The sequence below is a fragment of the Hyposmocoma kahamanoa genome, unplaced genomic scaffold (assembly GCF_003589595.1).
Source record: "Hyposmocoma kahamanoa isolate Upper Pololo Valley unplaced genomic scaffold, ASM358959v1 99702, whole genome shotgun sequence".
NCBI lineage: Eukaryota > Metazoa > Arthropoda > Insecta > Lepidoptera > Cosmopterigidae > Hyposmocoma > Hyposmocoma kahamanoa.
In genome coordinates this window covers 1690439-1711162 of record NW_020656001.1, presented here as the reverse complement: position 1 = coordinate 1711162, position 20724 = coordinate 1690439, and the positions used below count along the sequence as shown (strand labels likewise).

Below are 20724 nucleotides of genomic sequence, written 5' to 3'. Positions count from 1 at the left end.
TTTTTTTTTTTTTTTTTTTGACCTGTATAAGAAATTAAAAGAAAAAACAAAGTGGATTTAATACATATTTATTTCAGCACTAGCGATCGGGCGCAGATTAACATGCAAAAATAACCATTATTATCTGTGGTTTACGGCAACTCAACTACTTTACCCTACTTACTATATATGTATAGTTTTTTTTTTATAATACCAATGATGGGACGAACAAGTCTTGCGCCCGGTGGTAAGCGACACTCCTGTCTATGACAGTTGTACTGCCACTCAGAGCTTTACATCGCAAAGATCTTAGGGGCACTGCCACTGCACTCGACACCCTGAGACATAAGTTGACACGTCCCATGTGCCTGTAATTTCACCAGCACAAACGCTTTAGAGCGGTTACACGAGGCGACTTCAAGCAGCGATGCAGTAGCGATGCTGTCGCTAATCGTCTACCTTTACACACGCGCGCGATTTTAAGATGAAGAAACGCGATGCAAGCGCGCAACTGTATCGATACAAACGCGCAATTGCGTCACTACACTTGGGATTTATAGGCGATTGCATCGACACAAACGCGCGATTGCATCGATGCAATCGCCTATAAATCGCCTAACTCGTTAATTCACGAAACATAGACCATCTTATTCGCTAGTTTACCGTAACATTTTGATGTGATACGCGTTCTAACCGGTATATACATTGTGCACGTGTGTTAACTGCAACATTAACTTTTAATTAAATTCTAGTATCGCCTGATCGTGAGTCATTGCACTGCAGCGCACTCTATATTGGTGTCTGATGAGGGCGAAGCATATACATTCGGTAAGTATAATGGCCGCCATATATATTGACTTCACAATCTGTCGTTTTAGAGTAATCAAAACGAAAAAAGTAGTTACATAATTATGATAAAATCACAATTCTAATTGTACACATTTTAATCAAAATGCATTGTATAAATTATTTACGAAAGTGATATAAATACATACATAAAAAACACCAGGAGTGTATACTTTTCACTGATTGCAGTTTGTTTACTTTTCTCTGAAATAAATGACCTTTGTTTAAAACGATATCATGATTATATATTTTTGAACACAACTAAGAACTAATCTAAAATTTATTTGTACATTTTTATGATGGTTGCATAAATAATTGAGGTTCTTTTTTTATTGTTTATTTTCGATTGTATTTAGATTGAGTAATAATAAAATAAATTTATCTTTATTGAAAAAAGAAAAATAATTGTTTGTTTTTGTAGTTAATAAGTATTATTACGTTTTGAATTTCTTAATTATTTGTTACTTGTTTAAACTGATGGCTCTATAGCCAATGCTTAACAAATAAATTAAAAAAAACTCTATCTTTACGTATGTTACTGGCTTGATGTGATAGGAACGGATGACGATGTTGAAATATGTGTCAGGGCGCAACACCTGCGGTCAGCTGGGATTCGGCGACACGGTGACCCGCAACTTGCCGGAGCGCGTGCCCGGACTGGCGGGAAAGAACATCATTCACGCTGCCGTCGGCCGGCACCACTCTCTCTTTGTAACTGGTACTACACATATATCACTAACTTTTTTTAACCGACTTTAAAAAAGGAGGAGGGTTTCAATTCGACTGTATGTTATTTCTTTTTTTTTATGTATGTTACGCGATAACTCCTGTATTTGTGAACCGATTTTGATGATTCTTTTTGTTGATTTTTCTTAGTGGTCCCATTTCAATTTGAAGAATATATCTCCTCCTCCCTCTAAGGGTGGCAAACTAGGGGATGAATCCGGTTTCGCGCACTTTCCGGTAACCGATAGCAATAAAACTTTGCAAATCGATGTCATTTCACGAACTTTTGAGGTTGGTTTTTTAGTACTCTGTTCTGAAATTTTTTATGATAATAAGTGACGGGACGAACGAATCGTGCGCCTGGTGGTAAGCGACTGTCCATAACAGTTGCAGTGCCGCTCAAAGGGCACTCACTGCCACTGCGCTTGTCACCCAGGACATATGGAAAAGTCTCATGTGCAAACAGCGGCTGCTGCAAAGCCTAGTAAATGCTTTAGACTAACTTTTACAGGAGCGCAAAAAACACAAATCTAGGTTGCCCTTGAACAATTTTCCTTTTAATTTCAAAAAGTAATAGTATTAGGTTAGGAACCAATCAACGAATATATTAATGTCACAAAAATTATTAAAACACATGTACGAGCAGTACATTAGATATGTCGTAACTTAACCTAAATACGTTGCTGATCGCGCGCGTTGTCGCGCTTACATTTTATGTACAATTATGTATATTTTTAGTACAATAAAGACCTTCGGACGGTGCCTTACATATTTTGCATCAACCTACCTCAACGGAACGGTGTACTCAGGGAAACATACAATTCCCATCAACATACATTCTTACGAACATTGTACATTACATACGTTGGGCACGAGTCCCAACATTTTGGTCCTTCGAGCCGGATGTACTAGCGACCTATGGATACATATTTTATACCCTTTACTGACTGAATATTTATGTGTACATACTTAAGTAAACTTACTGTAGCAGCCAGAATCAAAATAAAATATTTATTGTTAGGTAAAGTCAAGAGCACGTCAAGCTTGACACTTTGTACCTTGGATCGTTCTTATCGTAAGCGGCGTAGAGTTGGATTTAAATCTCAAGCTTGACGTCCTCTTGACCCTGTACCTATTTGGTTTAGTTATTACACAAGCAGATTTGGAATAAAATTTCATTTTATTTGACTAATTGAATTAGGAAAACGACTGAGATTTTCAGTACCAATAAAGTTTATTAACCACTAATATACAGGATGGAAAAAATTAATGGAACATGAAGGGGATATACCTTAAATGCTTAAAATGTAATGTTTTCTTAGAGAAAACCTACTTTTAATTTTATTTCTATTAGTACAATAAAATTCTATAGAGTATATTTTTTGCATATTTAGTTGGTTCGATTCCGGACTCAAGCAAGCTTTTCAAAAATCTGTAAATGCAGTTATTTAATAAATAAAAAAAATTCCTTTCAGTAAAATATAGCTAGCTTAAGCATTTAAGCTTCATGTCGCATTATTATTTTTTTACAACCTGTATATATTAATTGTTTTGTAAAACTGTAAGGTACGAACTCTTTTCACAAGGGTTCGATGGAATTAAGTTATTTGCATTTAAAATTACACACTCTACTAACACGCACGTGATAAATTTGCTAATTGTGACTAGTCATGTATCGTTATGGCTTTTTCAAATAACCTAACGAAACCGTTTTGCAATTTTAGATAACATTGTGAAAACTATCTATTTTTGACAACTATCTACTTCGACTACGGCGCAAGTGACAAAAAGTTGTAAAACGGTTACAATTGATATCATAACATAACTAAAATAAGAAAGCTGCAGTTTGTTTCGTTGTCTTTTTTTTTGTTTAAAAGCGCTAATATCTGGAACTCCAGTTGAATTTGAAAAAATATTTTTGCATTTGATAGCCCAAATATTGTCTACCAAACATACAACCCAAAAGTTTTATAAATATTATACACAAAATTACAGGTTTATTTATTTACAATTAAACATTATAAAGTCTCATTTAAAATAAAAGTAATTTGCGCAATCCGCTACGATTAGTACACAAATAATTAGTATGCCTATCACCGCGCGCGATTACAAGCAAATTAATTCATTACTATCTAATTTAAAAACAACAATCGCAAAACAACTAAGACCCCGCGGTTACACGTGTCCAGGTCAAAAGTTAAATTTTTAATTTCCGAAAGTTATTCATTCTAATAACGACTTTCATTCATAACACAAAAGTCACATTATGCAACAACGAAACGTCATCAATTTCAAAGTAAATTCAATCATTCAACCTTTACTTGTGCAAACGGGACGTGTCCTATCCTATATCTTCGCTGCGTTGCGATCCTGGTACATCACCAACCACAACGACATCTATTGCGTGATCATATAGACCGTTGCGAGATAGCAACTCTTTACAATCACTACAAAACAAGCGATGGTTGTCAAAAACGCAGTGACAATTAATTATTATTAATTAGCATTATATAGTATTAATTAGCATATTCACATCATTTTAATATTTAGATACACTTAAAACAACTCCCAGACAAAGTTCTTCGAAATTAATGAAAGTTTTGTTTTACAAATGTAAAGTTTTCTTTTACAGTGTACTTAATAAAGTGAATTTTGCAGATACTGGCGCTGTGTACGCGTGCGGCGACAACAAGAGCGGTCAGTGTGGCATCGGCACTAACACACCGCAAGTGCTCGTGCCCACACGCGTTCGACATACGTAAGTTTCATTCATAATCATCAACAACCCATACTGCCACCGTTAGTTGAAAGGGCGCTTGTGACAAATACTCAAAGTCATACGTCAACTTATACTTTATCTACCAAGGAAAAAAAAAATAGGCTATATCATTTAAAAAACGTATATCGTATAGTATACGTGTTATATTTAGTTCAGTTGATATAAAAAAGTCGTTGGGAAAGTACCTATTGAATACAGCGGTTTTCTTGTAAAATTTCGAGGTAAGTTTGTGGTTTTTTCTATCGTGAAAATTTTTACGTATCTTGTTTTTACACCCTATAGTCATCGGTGAAAATCCTCAATTATACTACATATTTTTTCCAAGGGATTGAACATTGAACACTTCCACTGTTATGCAGAATACCAAAGTCATTTGAGATTGTATCGACTGTAAGAGATTGTGGTATGCCTCAAGGGCTCCTGGACTGTAGCTTAGTTGGTACAGCAGTTGTCCTGGTTTGGCAAAGACGCAGAAATATTTATAACATGTTTATATTTATATGTTTTAACTGCCTCCGTGGCCGAACGGTTACCATGCCGGACTGCCACGCAGAGGTCTCAGGTTCGATTCCCGGGCCGAGAGAAATAATTGTATGGCCTACAATTATTTCTCTCGTGAGTTTGGGTGTAATTTGTGGTTGTCTATGTGTGTGTCCATGGCACTCGCGACACAGGGTTTCCCTAGTGCGGGGCTATGTTGAGTGTGTGCGTTATTTATTTATTTATTTATTTTATATTTATGGAAATGAAATTTACAGCACTCCAATTGTGAAAGTCGGCTGCGGCGCAGAGTTCTCTATGGTCCTGGATTGTAACGGCGCGTTACACTCGTTCGGGCTGCCCGAGTATGGCCAACTGGGTAACTCTTCCATCATTTTTTTACAAACAATCTAGCCAACTCGTTTGAGATCTTTACTTAAAGGGTGGCTGATTAAAAAAGTAATCTGGTTTCACTTTTTATTAAGAACAATAAGAGATAGATAGATAACACGTTATTCAGCACAAATACAAACAGAAACAAAACATTTACAATAACTTCACAAAGTATAACACAAAATCACATAAAACAAACACATAACACAAGTATACAGTTATATATATTGTTATACATAATTATATATATATTGAAAACAAATACGGTGAGAAACAAACAAACAAACAAATACTGTGAGAATTAACAAGATTTTATGTATGACTACAGTTTGTGCTGAAATGACCCTGACTCAGTATAAATACTAGACGACTCATCCGTAGAACAAAGACCTATATGCAAGATGATGCTTATTCTCGCGACATTAGACATTTCGTTTGTTGTTCTTGACTGCGGATATCCACGGTCAAGATCGACTGTTGTTCGATTTTATATTTCTGAAACGAAATAATAAATACGTAAAAAATCTGAAAACACCTTGATATAGGCCTTTTGAATAACGAGATTATGTTTTAACCTCTTTTCGTAGTATAATCATATCGCACTTTGTTCTTCGGATGAGTCGTGTAGACAGTGAAAAGTCAAACAGCTGGTTTTCTGCAAGTACCATATGGTGAGCGATTGCAACCCAACAAATACATATACCTAACTAATCTCTGATAGGAAAGTATACCATTCGTAATACATAGGTTTTTTTAGTAACTGAAAAAGAATACTTAACATCAGAGTGGACTCTAAGAAGCTATCTCACGCGCACCTATTCGGCTTTGAAATGAACGGCCGGGGGCTACAGCACTTTTTGCCAAGCATTGACCACCAACAAATGGACGTCGGGTCCGCGCTTAAAAGTGTCGGAACCTATACGTCAGGGATTCTAAACCTTTTTCTAATCATGAACCCCTTTCAAAATTTCAAAGAGACCACGGACCCTTTCCGAAAAGATGAAGAACTTCCTACGCAGGTGTTGTGCCGCCAGGTTTAGATTAATAATTATTCTTTTTAAACATTTTTTAATAATAAAAGAAAGGCTCGCGGGTTTCATTGTCGCGCGTCTCGCTCACTCCTATAATGGATAGCCGCCAAAGGGCACATGCACTGCACCTGTTCACTCAACATATTGTATACCAATTTTTATATTAATGCAATATGATAGGTAAAAATTATATATAAATTACAAACGCAATAAAAATAAACAAACAGCTAACCGTCCTTATCCTACACATTGAATGCTCAAAAGACAGAAAGAGACCCATAACGTCAATTTCAATTGTTCGAACCACAAGCGATTAAAACATTAGAACAAAGAAACTGTAGAGTCGTTGCCAACTTAATCTGAGTACTGGAGTGTATAATTACACTGAATATTTCAACTGCCTCCGTGGCCGTACGGTTACCTTGTCGGACCGCCACGCAGAGGTCCCAGGTTCGTTTCCGGGGCTGGCAGAAATATTTGTATGGCCTACATTTATTTCTCTCGCGAGTTTGGATGTAATTTGTGGTTGGTTGTCTGCGTGTGTCCTTAGCACCCGCGACTCAGGGTTTCCCTAGTGCGCGGCTATGTTGAGTGTGTTCGTTATTATTATTATTACTTAAATTGTATCCATGTATTTAGTTAAGCTTCCTGTCCCGTTGAGCTCTACTCGAGTTTATATAATCGTGGTCACCGAGCGAGACAGATAATCAGAGTGTGAGCGAGGAAGTTTTCGAGATCGCGCCCGTCGCGTTTCACGTTAATTCTCATTGTAAAGTTACAATTTATTAATATTCAAACGACTGCAGGCCATAACACCGACGGCAAGTACTTCGTGACGTCGACGAAGCTGTCTTACCACTTCGAGACTGTGCCGAAGCACGTGGCGCTGTTCTTCGAGAAATCCAAGGATGGCCATGTCACACCCGTCAAAGACGTTGACATTGTCGATTTCTCCTGCGGAAACAACCATACGGTAACTTTTAACTTTTCTGTCTAAGGCCACAAACTCGCTACGCTGGTGTATTCGGTGGTGGGTGGGGCATTCAAGGTATGTACACTGTGTCATGTGTTGGATGTACGCGCAAACTTCGAACGCCTCACCGAACGCACCATTATGTTCCGAATTTGCGGCCTGAGGGATTAACAGAGCAATTCAAGAAATCTCAATTCAACTTTTCTTATTTGTAATAGATATAGGAGCAAAAAGCACATTATTGCGTTTATATCGACTCAAACGCGATACAGACGCGCACGAGAAGCGCGTTCGAAGCTCGTCTGTATCGAGTTTTCATCGCGTTGCAAGCAAGAAGCTTATATACTCCACTGGAGTTTACACTTAGAATTTCATGTAGTTGGTTCATTCCAAAAACCAATTGGAATTAACAACGAAACTAAAAAATTAAAACCGTATTTTATCAAAATGCGCGATACATACGCGCGACTACAGCACGTCTGAATGTGTGAACGTGCAAAGGCTTACTCGCGATTGCATCGCGTTTGACTCGAGTTTACGTGCGTTATCGGCGCGTTGTCGGCGCGTGTAAAATACGCCGTGTGCATAGGCTCTAATATATTGTGTACCCTGATGATTGGATGAAAGCATCGAGTATATAACCAGAAATAGAGACGAAATAAGTGCCATATATTCCTGGTAACACATAAGTGATACAGCTCTTATAAATATCAACTCTCGTTTGCACTGAAATATAGACAGGCCAACTACTGACCTGTGTGTATGTCTCCGTATATTCCAAAAATATTTTGTAAAAAAGATAATATCTCGTAACAATGCCGTGCTGTTCTATTCGGTGGTGTGGGAAAAATAGCAAAACATCTAATTACAAAACAAACGGAATCACATTTCAACGGTAATGAAATATTAAATATGTAATTTTGCAATTTTCGTCCATTATAACAAAGCTCAAGTTAACTGGTCGATTTGAAGTGAAACAGTTGACGACACCCGTCAATTGTTTCGAACTCGGGTTAGCCAATGATATGGCAGAATAGTTTTCAAACAAATTATATGACATTTCCTCTCTATTTCTGGTTATATACTCGATGGATGAAAGCAATAGTTACAGTGGTGCAATAATTTAGTATTAATTGTCAAAACAGTAAGACCGAAGGTTGATTACCCTTGCGATATGCAGTGTTAACGCGGGTTTAGCTTAAACCGGTCAAAAGAAGCGTTCCGCTTCCGCTTCCGCGTACAACGTTTATTTTGCTCTTGTTATATGGACTTGTTAAGTTTGTAAGTTTTTTTTTTACCGGCTTCATACGATTCCATGATGATAAATGTGGCGAATGTCATAAGCGGCAATACCCAATAGGCATGTACACTGCTTGGTCAATTTCAACGACACATCTATCGCTCGGCTATTTTGATGTATTTTCTTGGTAAATAATAGTAACGATTGTCGCCCGGCTAAGTTTACCGTGTGTTTTGGCTTTTGCATGGCAGGTGGCAATAGACTCGAAGAAGCGTGCGTTCAGCTGGGGTTTCGGCGGTTTCGGCCGGCTGGGGCACGCAGAACAGAAGGACGAGAGTGTACCTCGCCTGATTAAGTTCTTCGAAACATCTTCGCGCGGCGTGCGCTCCGTCTACTGCGGCGCTACTTACAGCCTCGCCATCAATGACCATGGTTTGTTACTTGTGCTTACGACCATAAGAAAAAAAAATCATAATTAATTCACACACTCATAGCACCGCATTAGGGAAACCCTTTATCGCGGGCGTCATGGACACACACACACACACACATAGACAACCACGCATTTCACTCGAAACTCGCGAGAGAAATAAATGTAAGCCATACTCTCCTCTCCTCTCTTACTGCCTCTGTGGCCGAACGGTTACCATGCCGGACTGCCACGCAGAGGTCTCAGGTTCGGTTCCCGGGCCGGGAGAAATATTTGTATGGCCTACATTTATTTCTCTCGTGAGTTTGGGTGTAATTTGTGGTTGTCTATGTGTGTGTCCATGGCACCCGCGACAGAGGGTTTCCCTATAGCGGGGCTATGTTGACTATGAGTATGTTAGTATAACGTACTAACATTTCTCCCGACGAACGTGTAGTTTAAAATTTTTAAATATGATAAATCTGCAATAGATTTCTCATAGATGGTGCTACGACTAAAAAGTCGTTGAAAGACCAAGTACAAAAACACGACGCAAGCACATAGAAAAATTCGTGAGGTCCGTTGGTTCGTTCCGTGGCTTAGTTGGTATAGCGTCTGACACGGTATGCAAGAAGACGTCGGTTCGAATCCGACCGGATCGAAGGAATTTTTTCCGAGTGTTTTTTCTGAGTGTTCGATCTTTGTATTAATAATTATAACAAACTAGTGCAGTAATTTCACAAAAAATAATTGAATATCAATTCAATAAAGATTTAATTAATTTTTAACAACTTAACAAAATGGTTGGGGACATCGTCTCTAGAATGCGTGACGGTTAAAAGATAGTTTTTTTTTTTTCATTTACCCCTAAACAAACAAGCGGGGTGCTGCAATGTTCAGAGTGCAAACTACATTGTACCCGAGAAATTTAGACTAAGGGGGAAAATCAGCTATTCCTTAATATACTTGACTATATGAACATCGCGGTTCTAACATTTTTGTCGATTCTAAGGCTGGGGCGTACTTTGAAAACATTGTGTAGTATAATGTATTTACAAAACATATTAATTTTAGTTTTTAGTAATTATAATACGAATGAAACAAGTTTACTGTCTATGTCATAATGATAATAATTTTAATTATATATCAATTATATAGCTGCTAATAACAATTAACTGAGTGTGAATTTTAATTAAATAAATAATTACAATGTATTTTATACCTCCTATTTTTGTTATAGGTGTCTTATTCTTGTTCGGCCAAACAAAGCGCACGGGCGAAGCAAACATGTACCCGAAACCTGTCCAGGATCTGCAAGGTAAGAAAATTTGGCAACTCAAAGTGAAGTAATAAATTTTCTATTGCATTATAATAGTACATTATTACTGAGGCCGCGAGTAATAGATTGCTGGACAAATAAGAGTCGCTTACTTGTATTGATCCCCTTGATTTGTCCCCGCCGAGGAATTTGTAGTGCTTGCATATTCGCAAGTTACCACATTCACAAGATATTACATTCTTAAAACATCATATTCGCTAAACACCACATTTGCAAAATATCGTATGTTTACAACATTCTGTACTGTTCGGAACAAAATACAAAACTACATTTTATAAATTATTCATTTTATATCATTATTAAAAAAGAGGCAAAAATACAAAATATAAAATAAAAAAACAACAATTTGCATTTCACTGATGAAAAGACAAATAATAGAGAAGAACAAAAAATGTGGTATCTTGCGAAAATGATATTTTGTAAACGTGATGTCTTGCGAATGTCATGTTTTGCGAACACTATATTTTGCGAATATGATATTCAGCGACTGAGGCGGAAGAGTGTTACACAGGCAAATTGGATATGTATACTAAAATGAAATTACTTAATATTGCAACTTAGATATTCCCAGCACACGTGATAAATTTTTCATATTTCTGTTATTTAGTTATTTTCTGTTACAAATAAATGAACGACGGATCTAATACAAAAATCACGAAAAAAATGTCCCAAGTCAACCTATTTAAACTTTGTGACATGTAAAGGAATATGAAAAAGCTAAAACGTTGAATTTAAATTGTAATGTCATCGCAGTACTGTCTAATTTTGCTTGCTTCGCTGTCATTCGAACAAACGAAGACTAAAGCGTGAATGACACTCTGTATACAATTTTAACGCCCCATAAGTTCGGACACTTTTTCGCGCGGACCCGACGTCCATATAATTGTAAGTCAATGATGTGTATGCATACATTTGATTCGCAGTTCTTACTCAAGTCGGGCGTACATTGTCTTAAAATTCAATTAATATATACTATAAAATTAAACGTCCATAAAATAAAATTAAATTAAACTAAACATAATGTTCATTTGTCAAATATTTGATGTCACTTTATAAAATTCACTTAGATTATAGAAAACATTGTCAATTAGCCATTTCTTTAAATGAGCCTTGAATTGGATTACTATTTAAGTATTTAATATCAATCGGGATTCTGTTATATGTTCTGATTGCCGTTACATAAGTGCAGTGGTCAAAGATCGCACTTTTTACTACAGGTAGTAAAAGACGGTCCTTGTTCCTTACGTTAAACGATACGCTGTAATGCTCACATTACTGCTTGGCGATAGAAATAGATATGGTGACAGTACTTCCCTGGATGAACTCTTTCACAAGGAGATCTCCTGCAACTAAAACTGTGTTTCAGGTTGGAACATTAAAGATATTGGAACATCGTGCACGTCCGTAGTGATTGCTGCTGACGACTCTTTGATCGCATGGGGCGTCTCACCCACCTACGGCGAACTGGTAAGTTGCTAAATCAACTCCAATACAGTTGTAAAGTGCTCCCAATCCATTTTCAACAAAAAGTAAACAAAACTGTTTGGTTATAATTCTAAAGTCTAAAACTCATAAGTCGAATAAGTAACACTTTCACGTATATTTAGACTTGATATCTCATCACTTTTTCCAACAATATCTATTTGAATAGCATCGTAAAATTATATTTGAAAAATGGTAGTCCTAAAGTGAGGTTATTTTTCATCTGTACATCTATGACTTGTCTATGTTTGAATAATGTTGTATGAAAAAAACATTCCATTCATTCAATTAAAGTTTTTCTGGTTGATTATTAAATCGAATATTTCAATCTCAATCGAACGAGTATCTAAGTTTAAGGATGTAAATGAGGACTTAAAATTAATATTTCGGATTTTTTAAATATGCTTATGTAGATTATATAATTATATATGTTAACTGCCTCCGTGGCCGAACGGTTACCATACCGGACTGCCACGCAGAGGTCCCCGGGTTCGATTCCCGGGCCGGGAGAAGTATTTGTATGGCCTACATTTGTTTCTCTCGTGAGTTTGGGTGTAATTTGTGGTTGTCTATGTATGTGTCCATGGCACCCGCGACACAGGGTTTCCCTAGTGCGGGGCTATGTTGAGTGTGTGCGTTATTATTATTATTATTATTATAGGGTAAACACCTAGTTTGACTCAATTGAACAAGTCGATTCATTCAATTAATCGATTTGTAATTGGCATTACAATTGGCCATCACTAATCCGTCTATGGTCGGGTCAGTGACTTGTTTGTTTACATTTTGTACAAAATTGAAATGAAGTATAGTAATAATAACCCTGACTCAAATGTGACCAGAGCTAGGCGAAATACAAAATACTTTCATGAGGTGTATTGAAAATACAGCATGCAAAACCACCACTAACCAGTCGTTAAGAAAGTATTTGATATATCAATATGCGATGCCACGAACAGAGACACAATCAAAGTTTTCAAACTGATAAAAATGTTCTTTTTGGGAACCAATGACCAAAGTACATAAATGACCAATTATACATATCGTCCAAGTTACCATAGTGCTTGAAATTTACAAAGTTAGTTACAACAAAAGTACAGTAAAGACCCATGCGGAAGACTATTAGTGAAAAGAAATAAGTATACTAATTGGTTACGTCAAGGATATAAAATATAATTATTATCACTAACCGAACACCAACAATATATTCATCGACATCAGATGATGTCTTAATTTCTTTTCTTCTCTGAGGTGTGCGGGTTCGGAGTGCGGTGAGAATAGCAAACTGATCGGCCTGTTCAAGGTCTGAGATGGGAAGTGGTTTATATTATAACTAACTTCAAAAAAAGAAGGAAGTTCTCAATTCGTGTATATTTTTTTCTTTTTTTTGTATGTATTTTACGCGATAACTCTGTTGTAATATTATAGATAATTTGTGAACAAATTTTCATGATATTAATTTTTGTTGAAAATAGGTTATGTCAGTAGTGGTTCCATTTAAATTTGAAAAAATATTCCACCTCAAGGGGATGAATTAACTTTGTATAAATTCTTCGAACTGTAAGAATCTGATATGAAAATTTTGTAAGAAATGCTAATCTGGTAAATACGTATTTATACAGCACACTACTCCGTCCAACCGTTTATTCAACTTTTAACAGCTCGAATTCTAATCCATTAGTGATGTCCTATTGCGTTTCCGATTTGAATTTTTATGACAATCAATTTGACATATGAAGAAGTTTTAATTGTGGATGTGACCGGGTTCAAAATAGAAGATATTGTCTGATTGGGATCGTGATGTTGCGTTTGACAATTTGTGTACTCAAGAATTAATAATTAATGTTAATAAGGATTCAAGTTATTCCCATTCATATGGTGAAAAATCGGACGTTTCATTATAATAAACAATAAGAATTTATTATAATTATTAATTTGCATATCATTATAATTTATTACACAGGTACAGAAACAAGAGCACGTCAAATTTAAATCCATCTTTATGCCGCTTATGATAAGAACGGTCCAAAGTACACGTGTCAAGCTTGACGTGCACTTGACTACCATACCAGTACCAAAATTTATCAATTTAGACAACTTTCGTTACATAATCTGTTGGCTCGATAAATATCGGAGCAAAAGAACAAATCGCTTCACTAAAATAAAAAAGTGTCCCGGAAGTTTTGCATTTTTTGTCTGTGGTTGTATGTCAATAATTACGGAACATGCTTATGTCAAAAGTTTGTTATTTGGACGGAGTATAGTTTGTTATATTATTAATACAAAAATCGAAGGATTTTTTCCAAGTATACGATCTTTGTATAAATAATTATACATAAGTACTTGTTACATGAAGTTTAGTATGAAATATAGATTCTTGTTTTCTGAAATAAATAATAAATTATTATTATAGGGTACTGGTGAGATCAACAAGTCTACTGCGCGCCCTAAGGAAGTGTCGAAAATGGAGGGTTTCAACGTGACTCAAGTGACGATGGGCTACTCGCACACGCTTCTCCTCAGCGATGACTCGCCCGATGAAGTGAAGCAGAAACTCGAAAGTCTCCCCAACTTCGAGCCTTAAGATGGACTTACGTTACTTTGGCGTAATGAGGGTTAGGACTTACACGACGAATAGGATAGGTAATGATTATGATTTCTGATAATATACGTTCGACAAATACACTTCTCTGCGCCCAATATCGAGCGTGTTGCTTTTAGCCCTCATCTATTATGCGGTATGAGGTTGATACAATTGTTTTCGTACTTAAACGTGATATCATGATAATATCAAATTATTGCAATTGAGATAATGATTACTATTATTTTGTGATGGTTTGTTCTGTACTCCTTTATAGCGTGAGTTTTAATCGCGTTCATATTAGTTTCGTTAAGGATCACCATTTTATTTCAAACTTATATACGTAAAGGCAATCCGATGTAAGATTTTTGTTTTTGTCGGCTGAGATCATGACAGTACATGCCGTCAAGCCGATTAGGATCATTTTCACGCAAATTTTATGTCGGGAATTTGATTACTATATTTTTTATTATGTGCATTATGCAACTGATAATTGGTCAATCATTTTTACAGTCCCTAAAGTAGTAATTATTAACAGTAATTGTTCGTAGTAAGTAAAAATCAAATTCATAATTAGCTGAATTCCCCAGATAGTTAACCCAGTTAATAATATTAAAATATTAATTAAAAGTAATATTAACCTACACCGTATATGTTATAAACACGCTGCAGCAGCGTGGCCTTATATAATGACATATTGTAGTGAATAAAAAGACATTCGTATTTATCAAAATCACACACAGTCACATGAAGCTGTCCATTAAAACTTATTTTTAGTATGATTGTGTTCCAGTCATGGACGATTAATTATTGTGCATTATAAATTGCTTCCCTTAGCCGGATTTACATTTGTCTGATGTGTCGTGTCGAATTATATAGTTTTTAGATTTATATTAGTGTATCACAGTATGACGTCACGGCTTGTGTTGTGTCGCGTCAGGACGGGTGAATTTGAGCGGCCGCGATTATGAAACTTTTCACCATCGCACTTAAGCTCTTTAACGAGGAAGTAAAACTCTCCTTTAGCCCCTCTTTTTTTATTCACTGGATGAACCCAATTATATTCTTTTATTTATTTCTTTTTTTTTTAAATATAGTTGCCATTATTACAAATTGAATATCTTTCATAATCAGCATCGGATGATTCAGGAGACAACATTGCGAACGTATGAACTCCCCGAGAACCACGTCACATCAGACAAATATAAACGCGGCTTCAGGCTCTACTTTTTACACAACACATCGACACAGTAACGTACAAGTCACAAAAATTATTATTTACTTTATAACAAGAAGCGTTCGAACAAAAAACCTAAAATCATCAGTTACCTACTTTGTTAATAAATATTAAGTGCACAATTACTGATTACCAGAGATCAGAATAATGAGATCATTACCTTCCACGATAATTCTCTGCTCACTGCGTCTTAGCACTCTAAAGCTGATATTTCTTTAAATCGCACCTTCAAAATGAAAGTAATTGAATTTTTTGTTTAATACAGAATCCGTAAAACGACTATAAACTTTTCATAAGGTTGTTAATCTGGATATGGCCTTTGATTATTTTCAATACTAACATACCGCGCTTCTAACAAAATGTAACAAAGGAATTAAAAATGAAATTACAAACATTTTGACAACTTTGCATTTAACACCTACCGATGACTTGACAACAAGTTCCCTCGTAAAAAAAATTGGCCCATAGGTCACATTGCCGGTCAGTTGAAATTTAACCTAATCTTACAGGTTGAGGGTTTTGTGTTATAATTATAACATTCCAAAAATATACAGTAAAAAAATGTGAACACTATTAGATTCGCGAACATTTAGTTTTTTTTACGTTTAATGGCAGTGCGCCTCCGTAATTTGTATGATATTATGTGATCCTATACTCTGTCTTCTTTGAAGATGGGGAAAAATGACAGTTCATTGAGCATAAGTGTTGCCCACTTGCAAGCAGCTAGTGATTGCAGTCGATAAATATTATATCGACTATCGACGGTTGTTGTTTACGCTTATGAAATAAATAGCCGAACTTGTTTCATTTGATTCATCATCGGCCCATTATACGTCCAACTTTAGGTGCAGGTTCATTAGTATTGTTAATTTTTAAAAATCCATTCATACATACACTAAATTTAGAACTATGTCTATTGAAAATGCAAATAGGAAACATATTTTGAAGTTTTTAATTTAATTTAATATAGGTACATACTCAAATCCACTTCCCGTTATTAAAATGTGTATGACCAAAAATTGATTTTGATAATAATGTCAATATAAGAATAAAGTATACAATAACACAATTAGTAATATCATTGGACATTTTTGTCAAATTTTTACCTAATTTCACAAGCTATCGATAAAGCTGTCGACGTTACATGTAAGTGACCATTTTAAATTTTAAAAACACTGGCAACTCTGCAAATGTCATTTTACTCCACCTTCAAAAAAGACTGACTATATGTCAAAGTTAATTAGCCATTGTTACTTGGATTGACTTCAGGGGTACGTTACTTAAAATAGGTTTTAAATTACGTATGAATTTCGTGACTTAAATAACAAGTTTTCCGTAGCATAATTTTTCATTGTTCAAAAAAATCAAGCCACTGGCGTCTTGGCATTTATTCCTAAAAAATAAAAACTTTAACGTCGCTTTTTGATGTCATGTTCCTTAAAATTTCGCAAAATATTTGAATATCAAAATTACAACAGTGGCTGAATTTTTTCCACAGTATTATACCATTGCAATCCGATATTAAACAACCTCCATGTGGTGCTCTATTCAAGCTTATATTTTACTTGAATGTAGTAAAGTCTTTTCCAAGCTGACTTCTCTAAAAACAGTTGTAATTGTTATCGTCTAAGTGTAGCATCGATGTGAGTAATTGTTGTATGTCACCGTACTTACTTAAATCTTATTCAATATATGTTATAATATACAAATATTAATTTTAAATAATGTTAGCGTTTCGCCGTCATGAATGTGTCTTGCACAGGTATTGTTTATTGTGTGCAATGTAAGGAACGTATCAGATGCGGGAGTAAAGGCTCTACGTGGGAATTTATTTTTGGATGTTTGTAATGGTTAAGTTAAATGGACGCGTAGAGGCAGAAACATCTTTTATACACTGTATTAAAACTGCCGGTGCACTCCCGCTTGAATTAGTTGTGCATTTTGCAGCACGTGCCAGCACCGCGCCCATACAAAAACCGTAAGTGTATGACAAGAGAAACATACAAACCCAGCTTTAGCTGGCGCGCGCTGACAAATGTACGCCATTAAAGACTGCGGCAGTTATCTATGTTGTATCGTAAGTAGATGTTTAGAATTAATTATTTTAAAATGAATATGCCACCGCCGGGAACTTTTAGTTTCATTATGTAATTGCAGATCTTAAGAATGATTCTCAATCATGTCTCTCTACCTCTTATGATCAAATAATGGAATAATATTTTAGGAGAAGCGATATTAATGCCTGAACAAAATCTGACTGATGTATTCCCCGGCCAGGAGCCTCTCACGATCGCCAGTGTAGCACTTGGTGCCAAAACACTCCAACCACATTTGAGTTTTGGCAATGAAGTGACAATGTGTGCTAGTAAAGCAAGTTTACTATGGCCCTTAGTCGAGCAGTATTTTGTCTTGTCATGTATTATTCCCTTCTGTTTATTATTTAATTTTGTAATATATTCATTTGATCAAGATATAAGTGGCTATGCCGTCCATGACTCCTTAACTTTGTAACACATTATAATGAGATCAGTTTTTTGAATACAATTTTGTGCGATTTCGTGAGTGGCTTCTTAGGCACTTAGATTAACATGTTTGTATACGAACTTTAGATTAACAGAATTTGGCCGAATTTTCAACTTAGACGTACAGTGAGTCACAGCAAATGTTGTAAACTGTCAAACAAAATTGTTAAAATTTGTACCTTGCATTTACATAGCATTCTTTACTATTTATACAAAAATAACCGTTATTTTTAGCTTGCTATGTGGCTGAATGTACCTAACGAATTTACAATTTCTAATTCAATTACAATTTCGAATTTAAATTTAACGCCTAATGTTTTTTTTATTTGGCTAATGGTTTATTCAATTTTCGTACTTATAATTTATAATAATTTAGTTGTAAGCGTAAGATTTAAATGTAGCGTCTCAAACACTTGTGTCTAATGTAATATTACTAAGGACATTCCTTTAAGGTGACCTTTGTTCAGAAAAACACTAAACAATACGGTTCGACTTTAAACTACTTTTTTATTCGTTCATTTATTAGTAAGTTTTTCTCGCTCAGGATGTGATGTGAGCAACGGGTATAAACTTATATTTATTTTATCATGCGTAGTAATCTTTGTAAACAGCATACGGTGATATTTGATAAATAAAGTTTTCACGTCAATTTAACAAGTCCTTCTTTTTTGATTCCTTAATTATGATCATTGCGTCATGGCAGAGGTTATTATTTTTGTCTATGTTCAAGTAGCGGCCATCTTGCTAGAATTTAAAGTCGGTGCCACACACAAATTAGAAATCTATAGCAGGGTGCCACATTTATTCTTACTACATCTTTCAAATTTGTGAACAACAGGTTAGACTGGTTAGACATTTTTTGGTACTGTTTTTTCCATTGGAAATGGCAAAGGCACTAATTAGGGTTAGACATTTTTTTTCGAAGTCGAAAACATAACTATTTTTAACAACAACAAAAAACAGAGGCATACAAGAAATTCAAAACCAGTGGTTATATGCATATACAAATCATTTTCATGTTAGCAATGCTACAAACAGCTGAATGTAAGGTTATCTGACAACAGTTTATAGTAAGAGTTATTGAAAAATTGCATATCAACTGAAGTCATTAATTCATTATAATGACTAATTATTAACAAATAGCCGTTTTTGCAGCGCGCCTTATTCCAACGTGACCATGGTCGAGTTTTTGAAATTTGACTAGCCAGATAAAGTCCCTATTAAGTCGGTCCACGTTCAAAAGTTATAAGGGTGTTTTAGTGTTCACGCTGGAATAAGCATATTCCAGGGACACCATTACTCAAACTCGAGAACCACAACGCCTGGCTTTAGTCGGTTCTAATCGTAAAAAACTAAATTTAGTCGTTACCCCGTTTTAAAGTTATCAAGGTGTTTTACCTTTTTAAATTATAATAGTCATCGTTTATTCAATTATGTCATTCATTCATTTAACTATTTAATTATTCTGATCAATACGCAATCGTACGCAACTGTACTCCACGCGCCTCATTCGTTTCGTGTAAGCCAGGGCCTAACACGACACAAATACACTAATAAATATCATGACAATCGATAAATCCTAAAGTCAAGAAAAATAACTGTATATTTTTTGCTAATGTGCTTGTATTAAAAGCTAAACAATATTAAATACCATGCAAATTTGTACATGAGCTATAACCTTGAAATAGTTGTGTTGTATTTTCCAAACAAAGGAGCGACTAATTCTAAAATTTCTTTTTTTTTTTTTTGGGTGCTATCAGATCTAAGCTAGGAACTGTGTTCTCGAGATTCAAAAATGGTGCCGCCCGAATAAGCTTATTCTAGGCATGGACAGTAAAACACCATAACAGCCATCACATATATGTATATATATATTCGAGCGTGGACACCAAGCAGATGAAATAGCAAAATGGTTTCCACGGCAGTTAAATACGCCACGACACAGGGTAAACTAGTGAAAAACATTTAATATTAGCGTGATCTACTATGCACACTTTAAAGCTGTGACCACAGAACACTATACTCACAGCTCTGAACATATTGAAGTATTTCGGAGTTTTCGCATAACTTGGCATTGTAGCCAAATCGCAAATCGCCGTCTCTTTTTCGTTTTGTTTTATTTCGACTTATTTAACAATCACAGGTCTAGAAAATGCGGGGAAGCTCTTATTTGAACAATTATTTTATATTTTCATAAAATAATATTTTTAAAAAACGCGCCTTTATCTTTCGAGTTTCCCGCCGGTTATTTATTTCTATTCTATTTCCTTAATGGCGGCCACTAGGCTTAGGCCAGTGTCAGTTTCGACTAATTTTTCTTTGAATTGTAATAACCAACGTAGTGATTAGATCCTCTTTGGTAATAACATGACAATGTTAACATCAAATTTTTTATTTATTTATTGAGCATTGGCTCTGGAGCCATTAGCTAAAACAAACAACAAACAATTAAGAAACTCAAAACGTAATAATACTAAAACTAAAAATTAATTCAGGAAAAAAATTGTAACTACAAAAACCCGCCATTTTTCAAATCATAATAATACATCAAAAACATTTCGCGCTTTTTTTTGGATAGTAACGTAAAAATAAAATTGATCTAACAATGTTTCAAGAAAATCGATGTAAAAGTGTTATAAAGTGCAAAAAGGCAGATTTTAGTAGTTACATTTTTTACACAAATTAATTTTGAGTTTATGTTCAAGCT

The 20724-nt window shown here is 35.3% G+C and overlaps 1 protein-coding gene across 2 annotated transcripts in view; it reads left to right on the top strand.

Moving 5' to 3' along the window:
* LOC113239200 (protein RCC2) overlaps positions 1-17870 on the top strand; it is a 26974-nt gene extending 9104 nt beyond the window's left edge. For both annotated transcript variants that reach the window (XM_026476090.1, XM_026476091.1), the window contains exons 4-12: positions 732-807; positions 1412-1543; positions 4210-4309; positions 5089-5189; positions 7041-7207; positions 8699-8879; positions 10097-10174; positions 11562-11662; positions 14091-17870. In XM_026476090.1, the coding sequence (XP_026331875.1) occupies positions 732-807; positions 1412-1543; positions 4210-4309; positions 5089-5189; positions 7041-7207; positions 8699-8879; positions 10097-10174; positions 11562-11662; positions 14091-14261 (1107 nt within the window). In that variant the 3' untranslated portion in view covers positions 14262-17870. The remainder of the gene's footprint in view (positions 1-731; positions 808-1411; positions 1544-4209; positions 4310-5088; positions 5190-7040; positions 7208-8698; positions 8880-10096; positions 10175-11561; positions 11663-14090) is intronic.
* The last annotated feature ends 2854 nt before the right edge of the window (positions 17871-20724 follow it).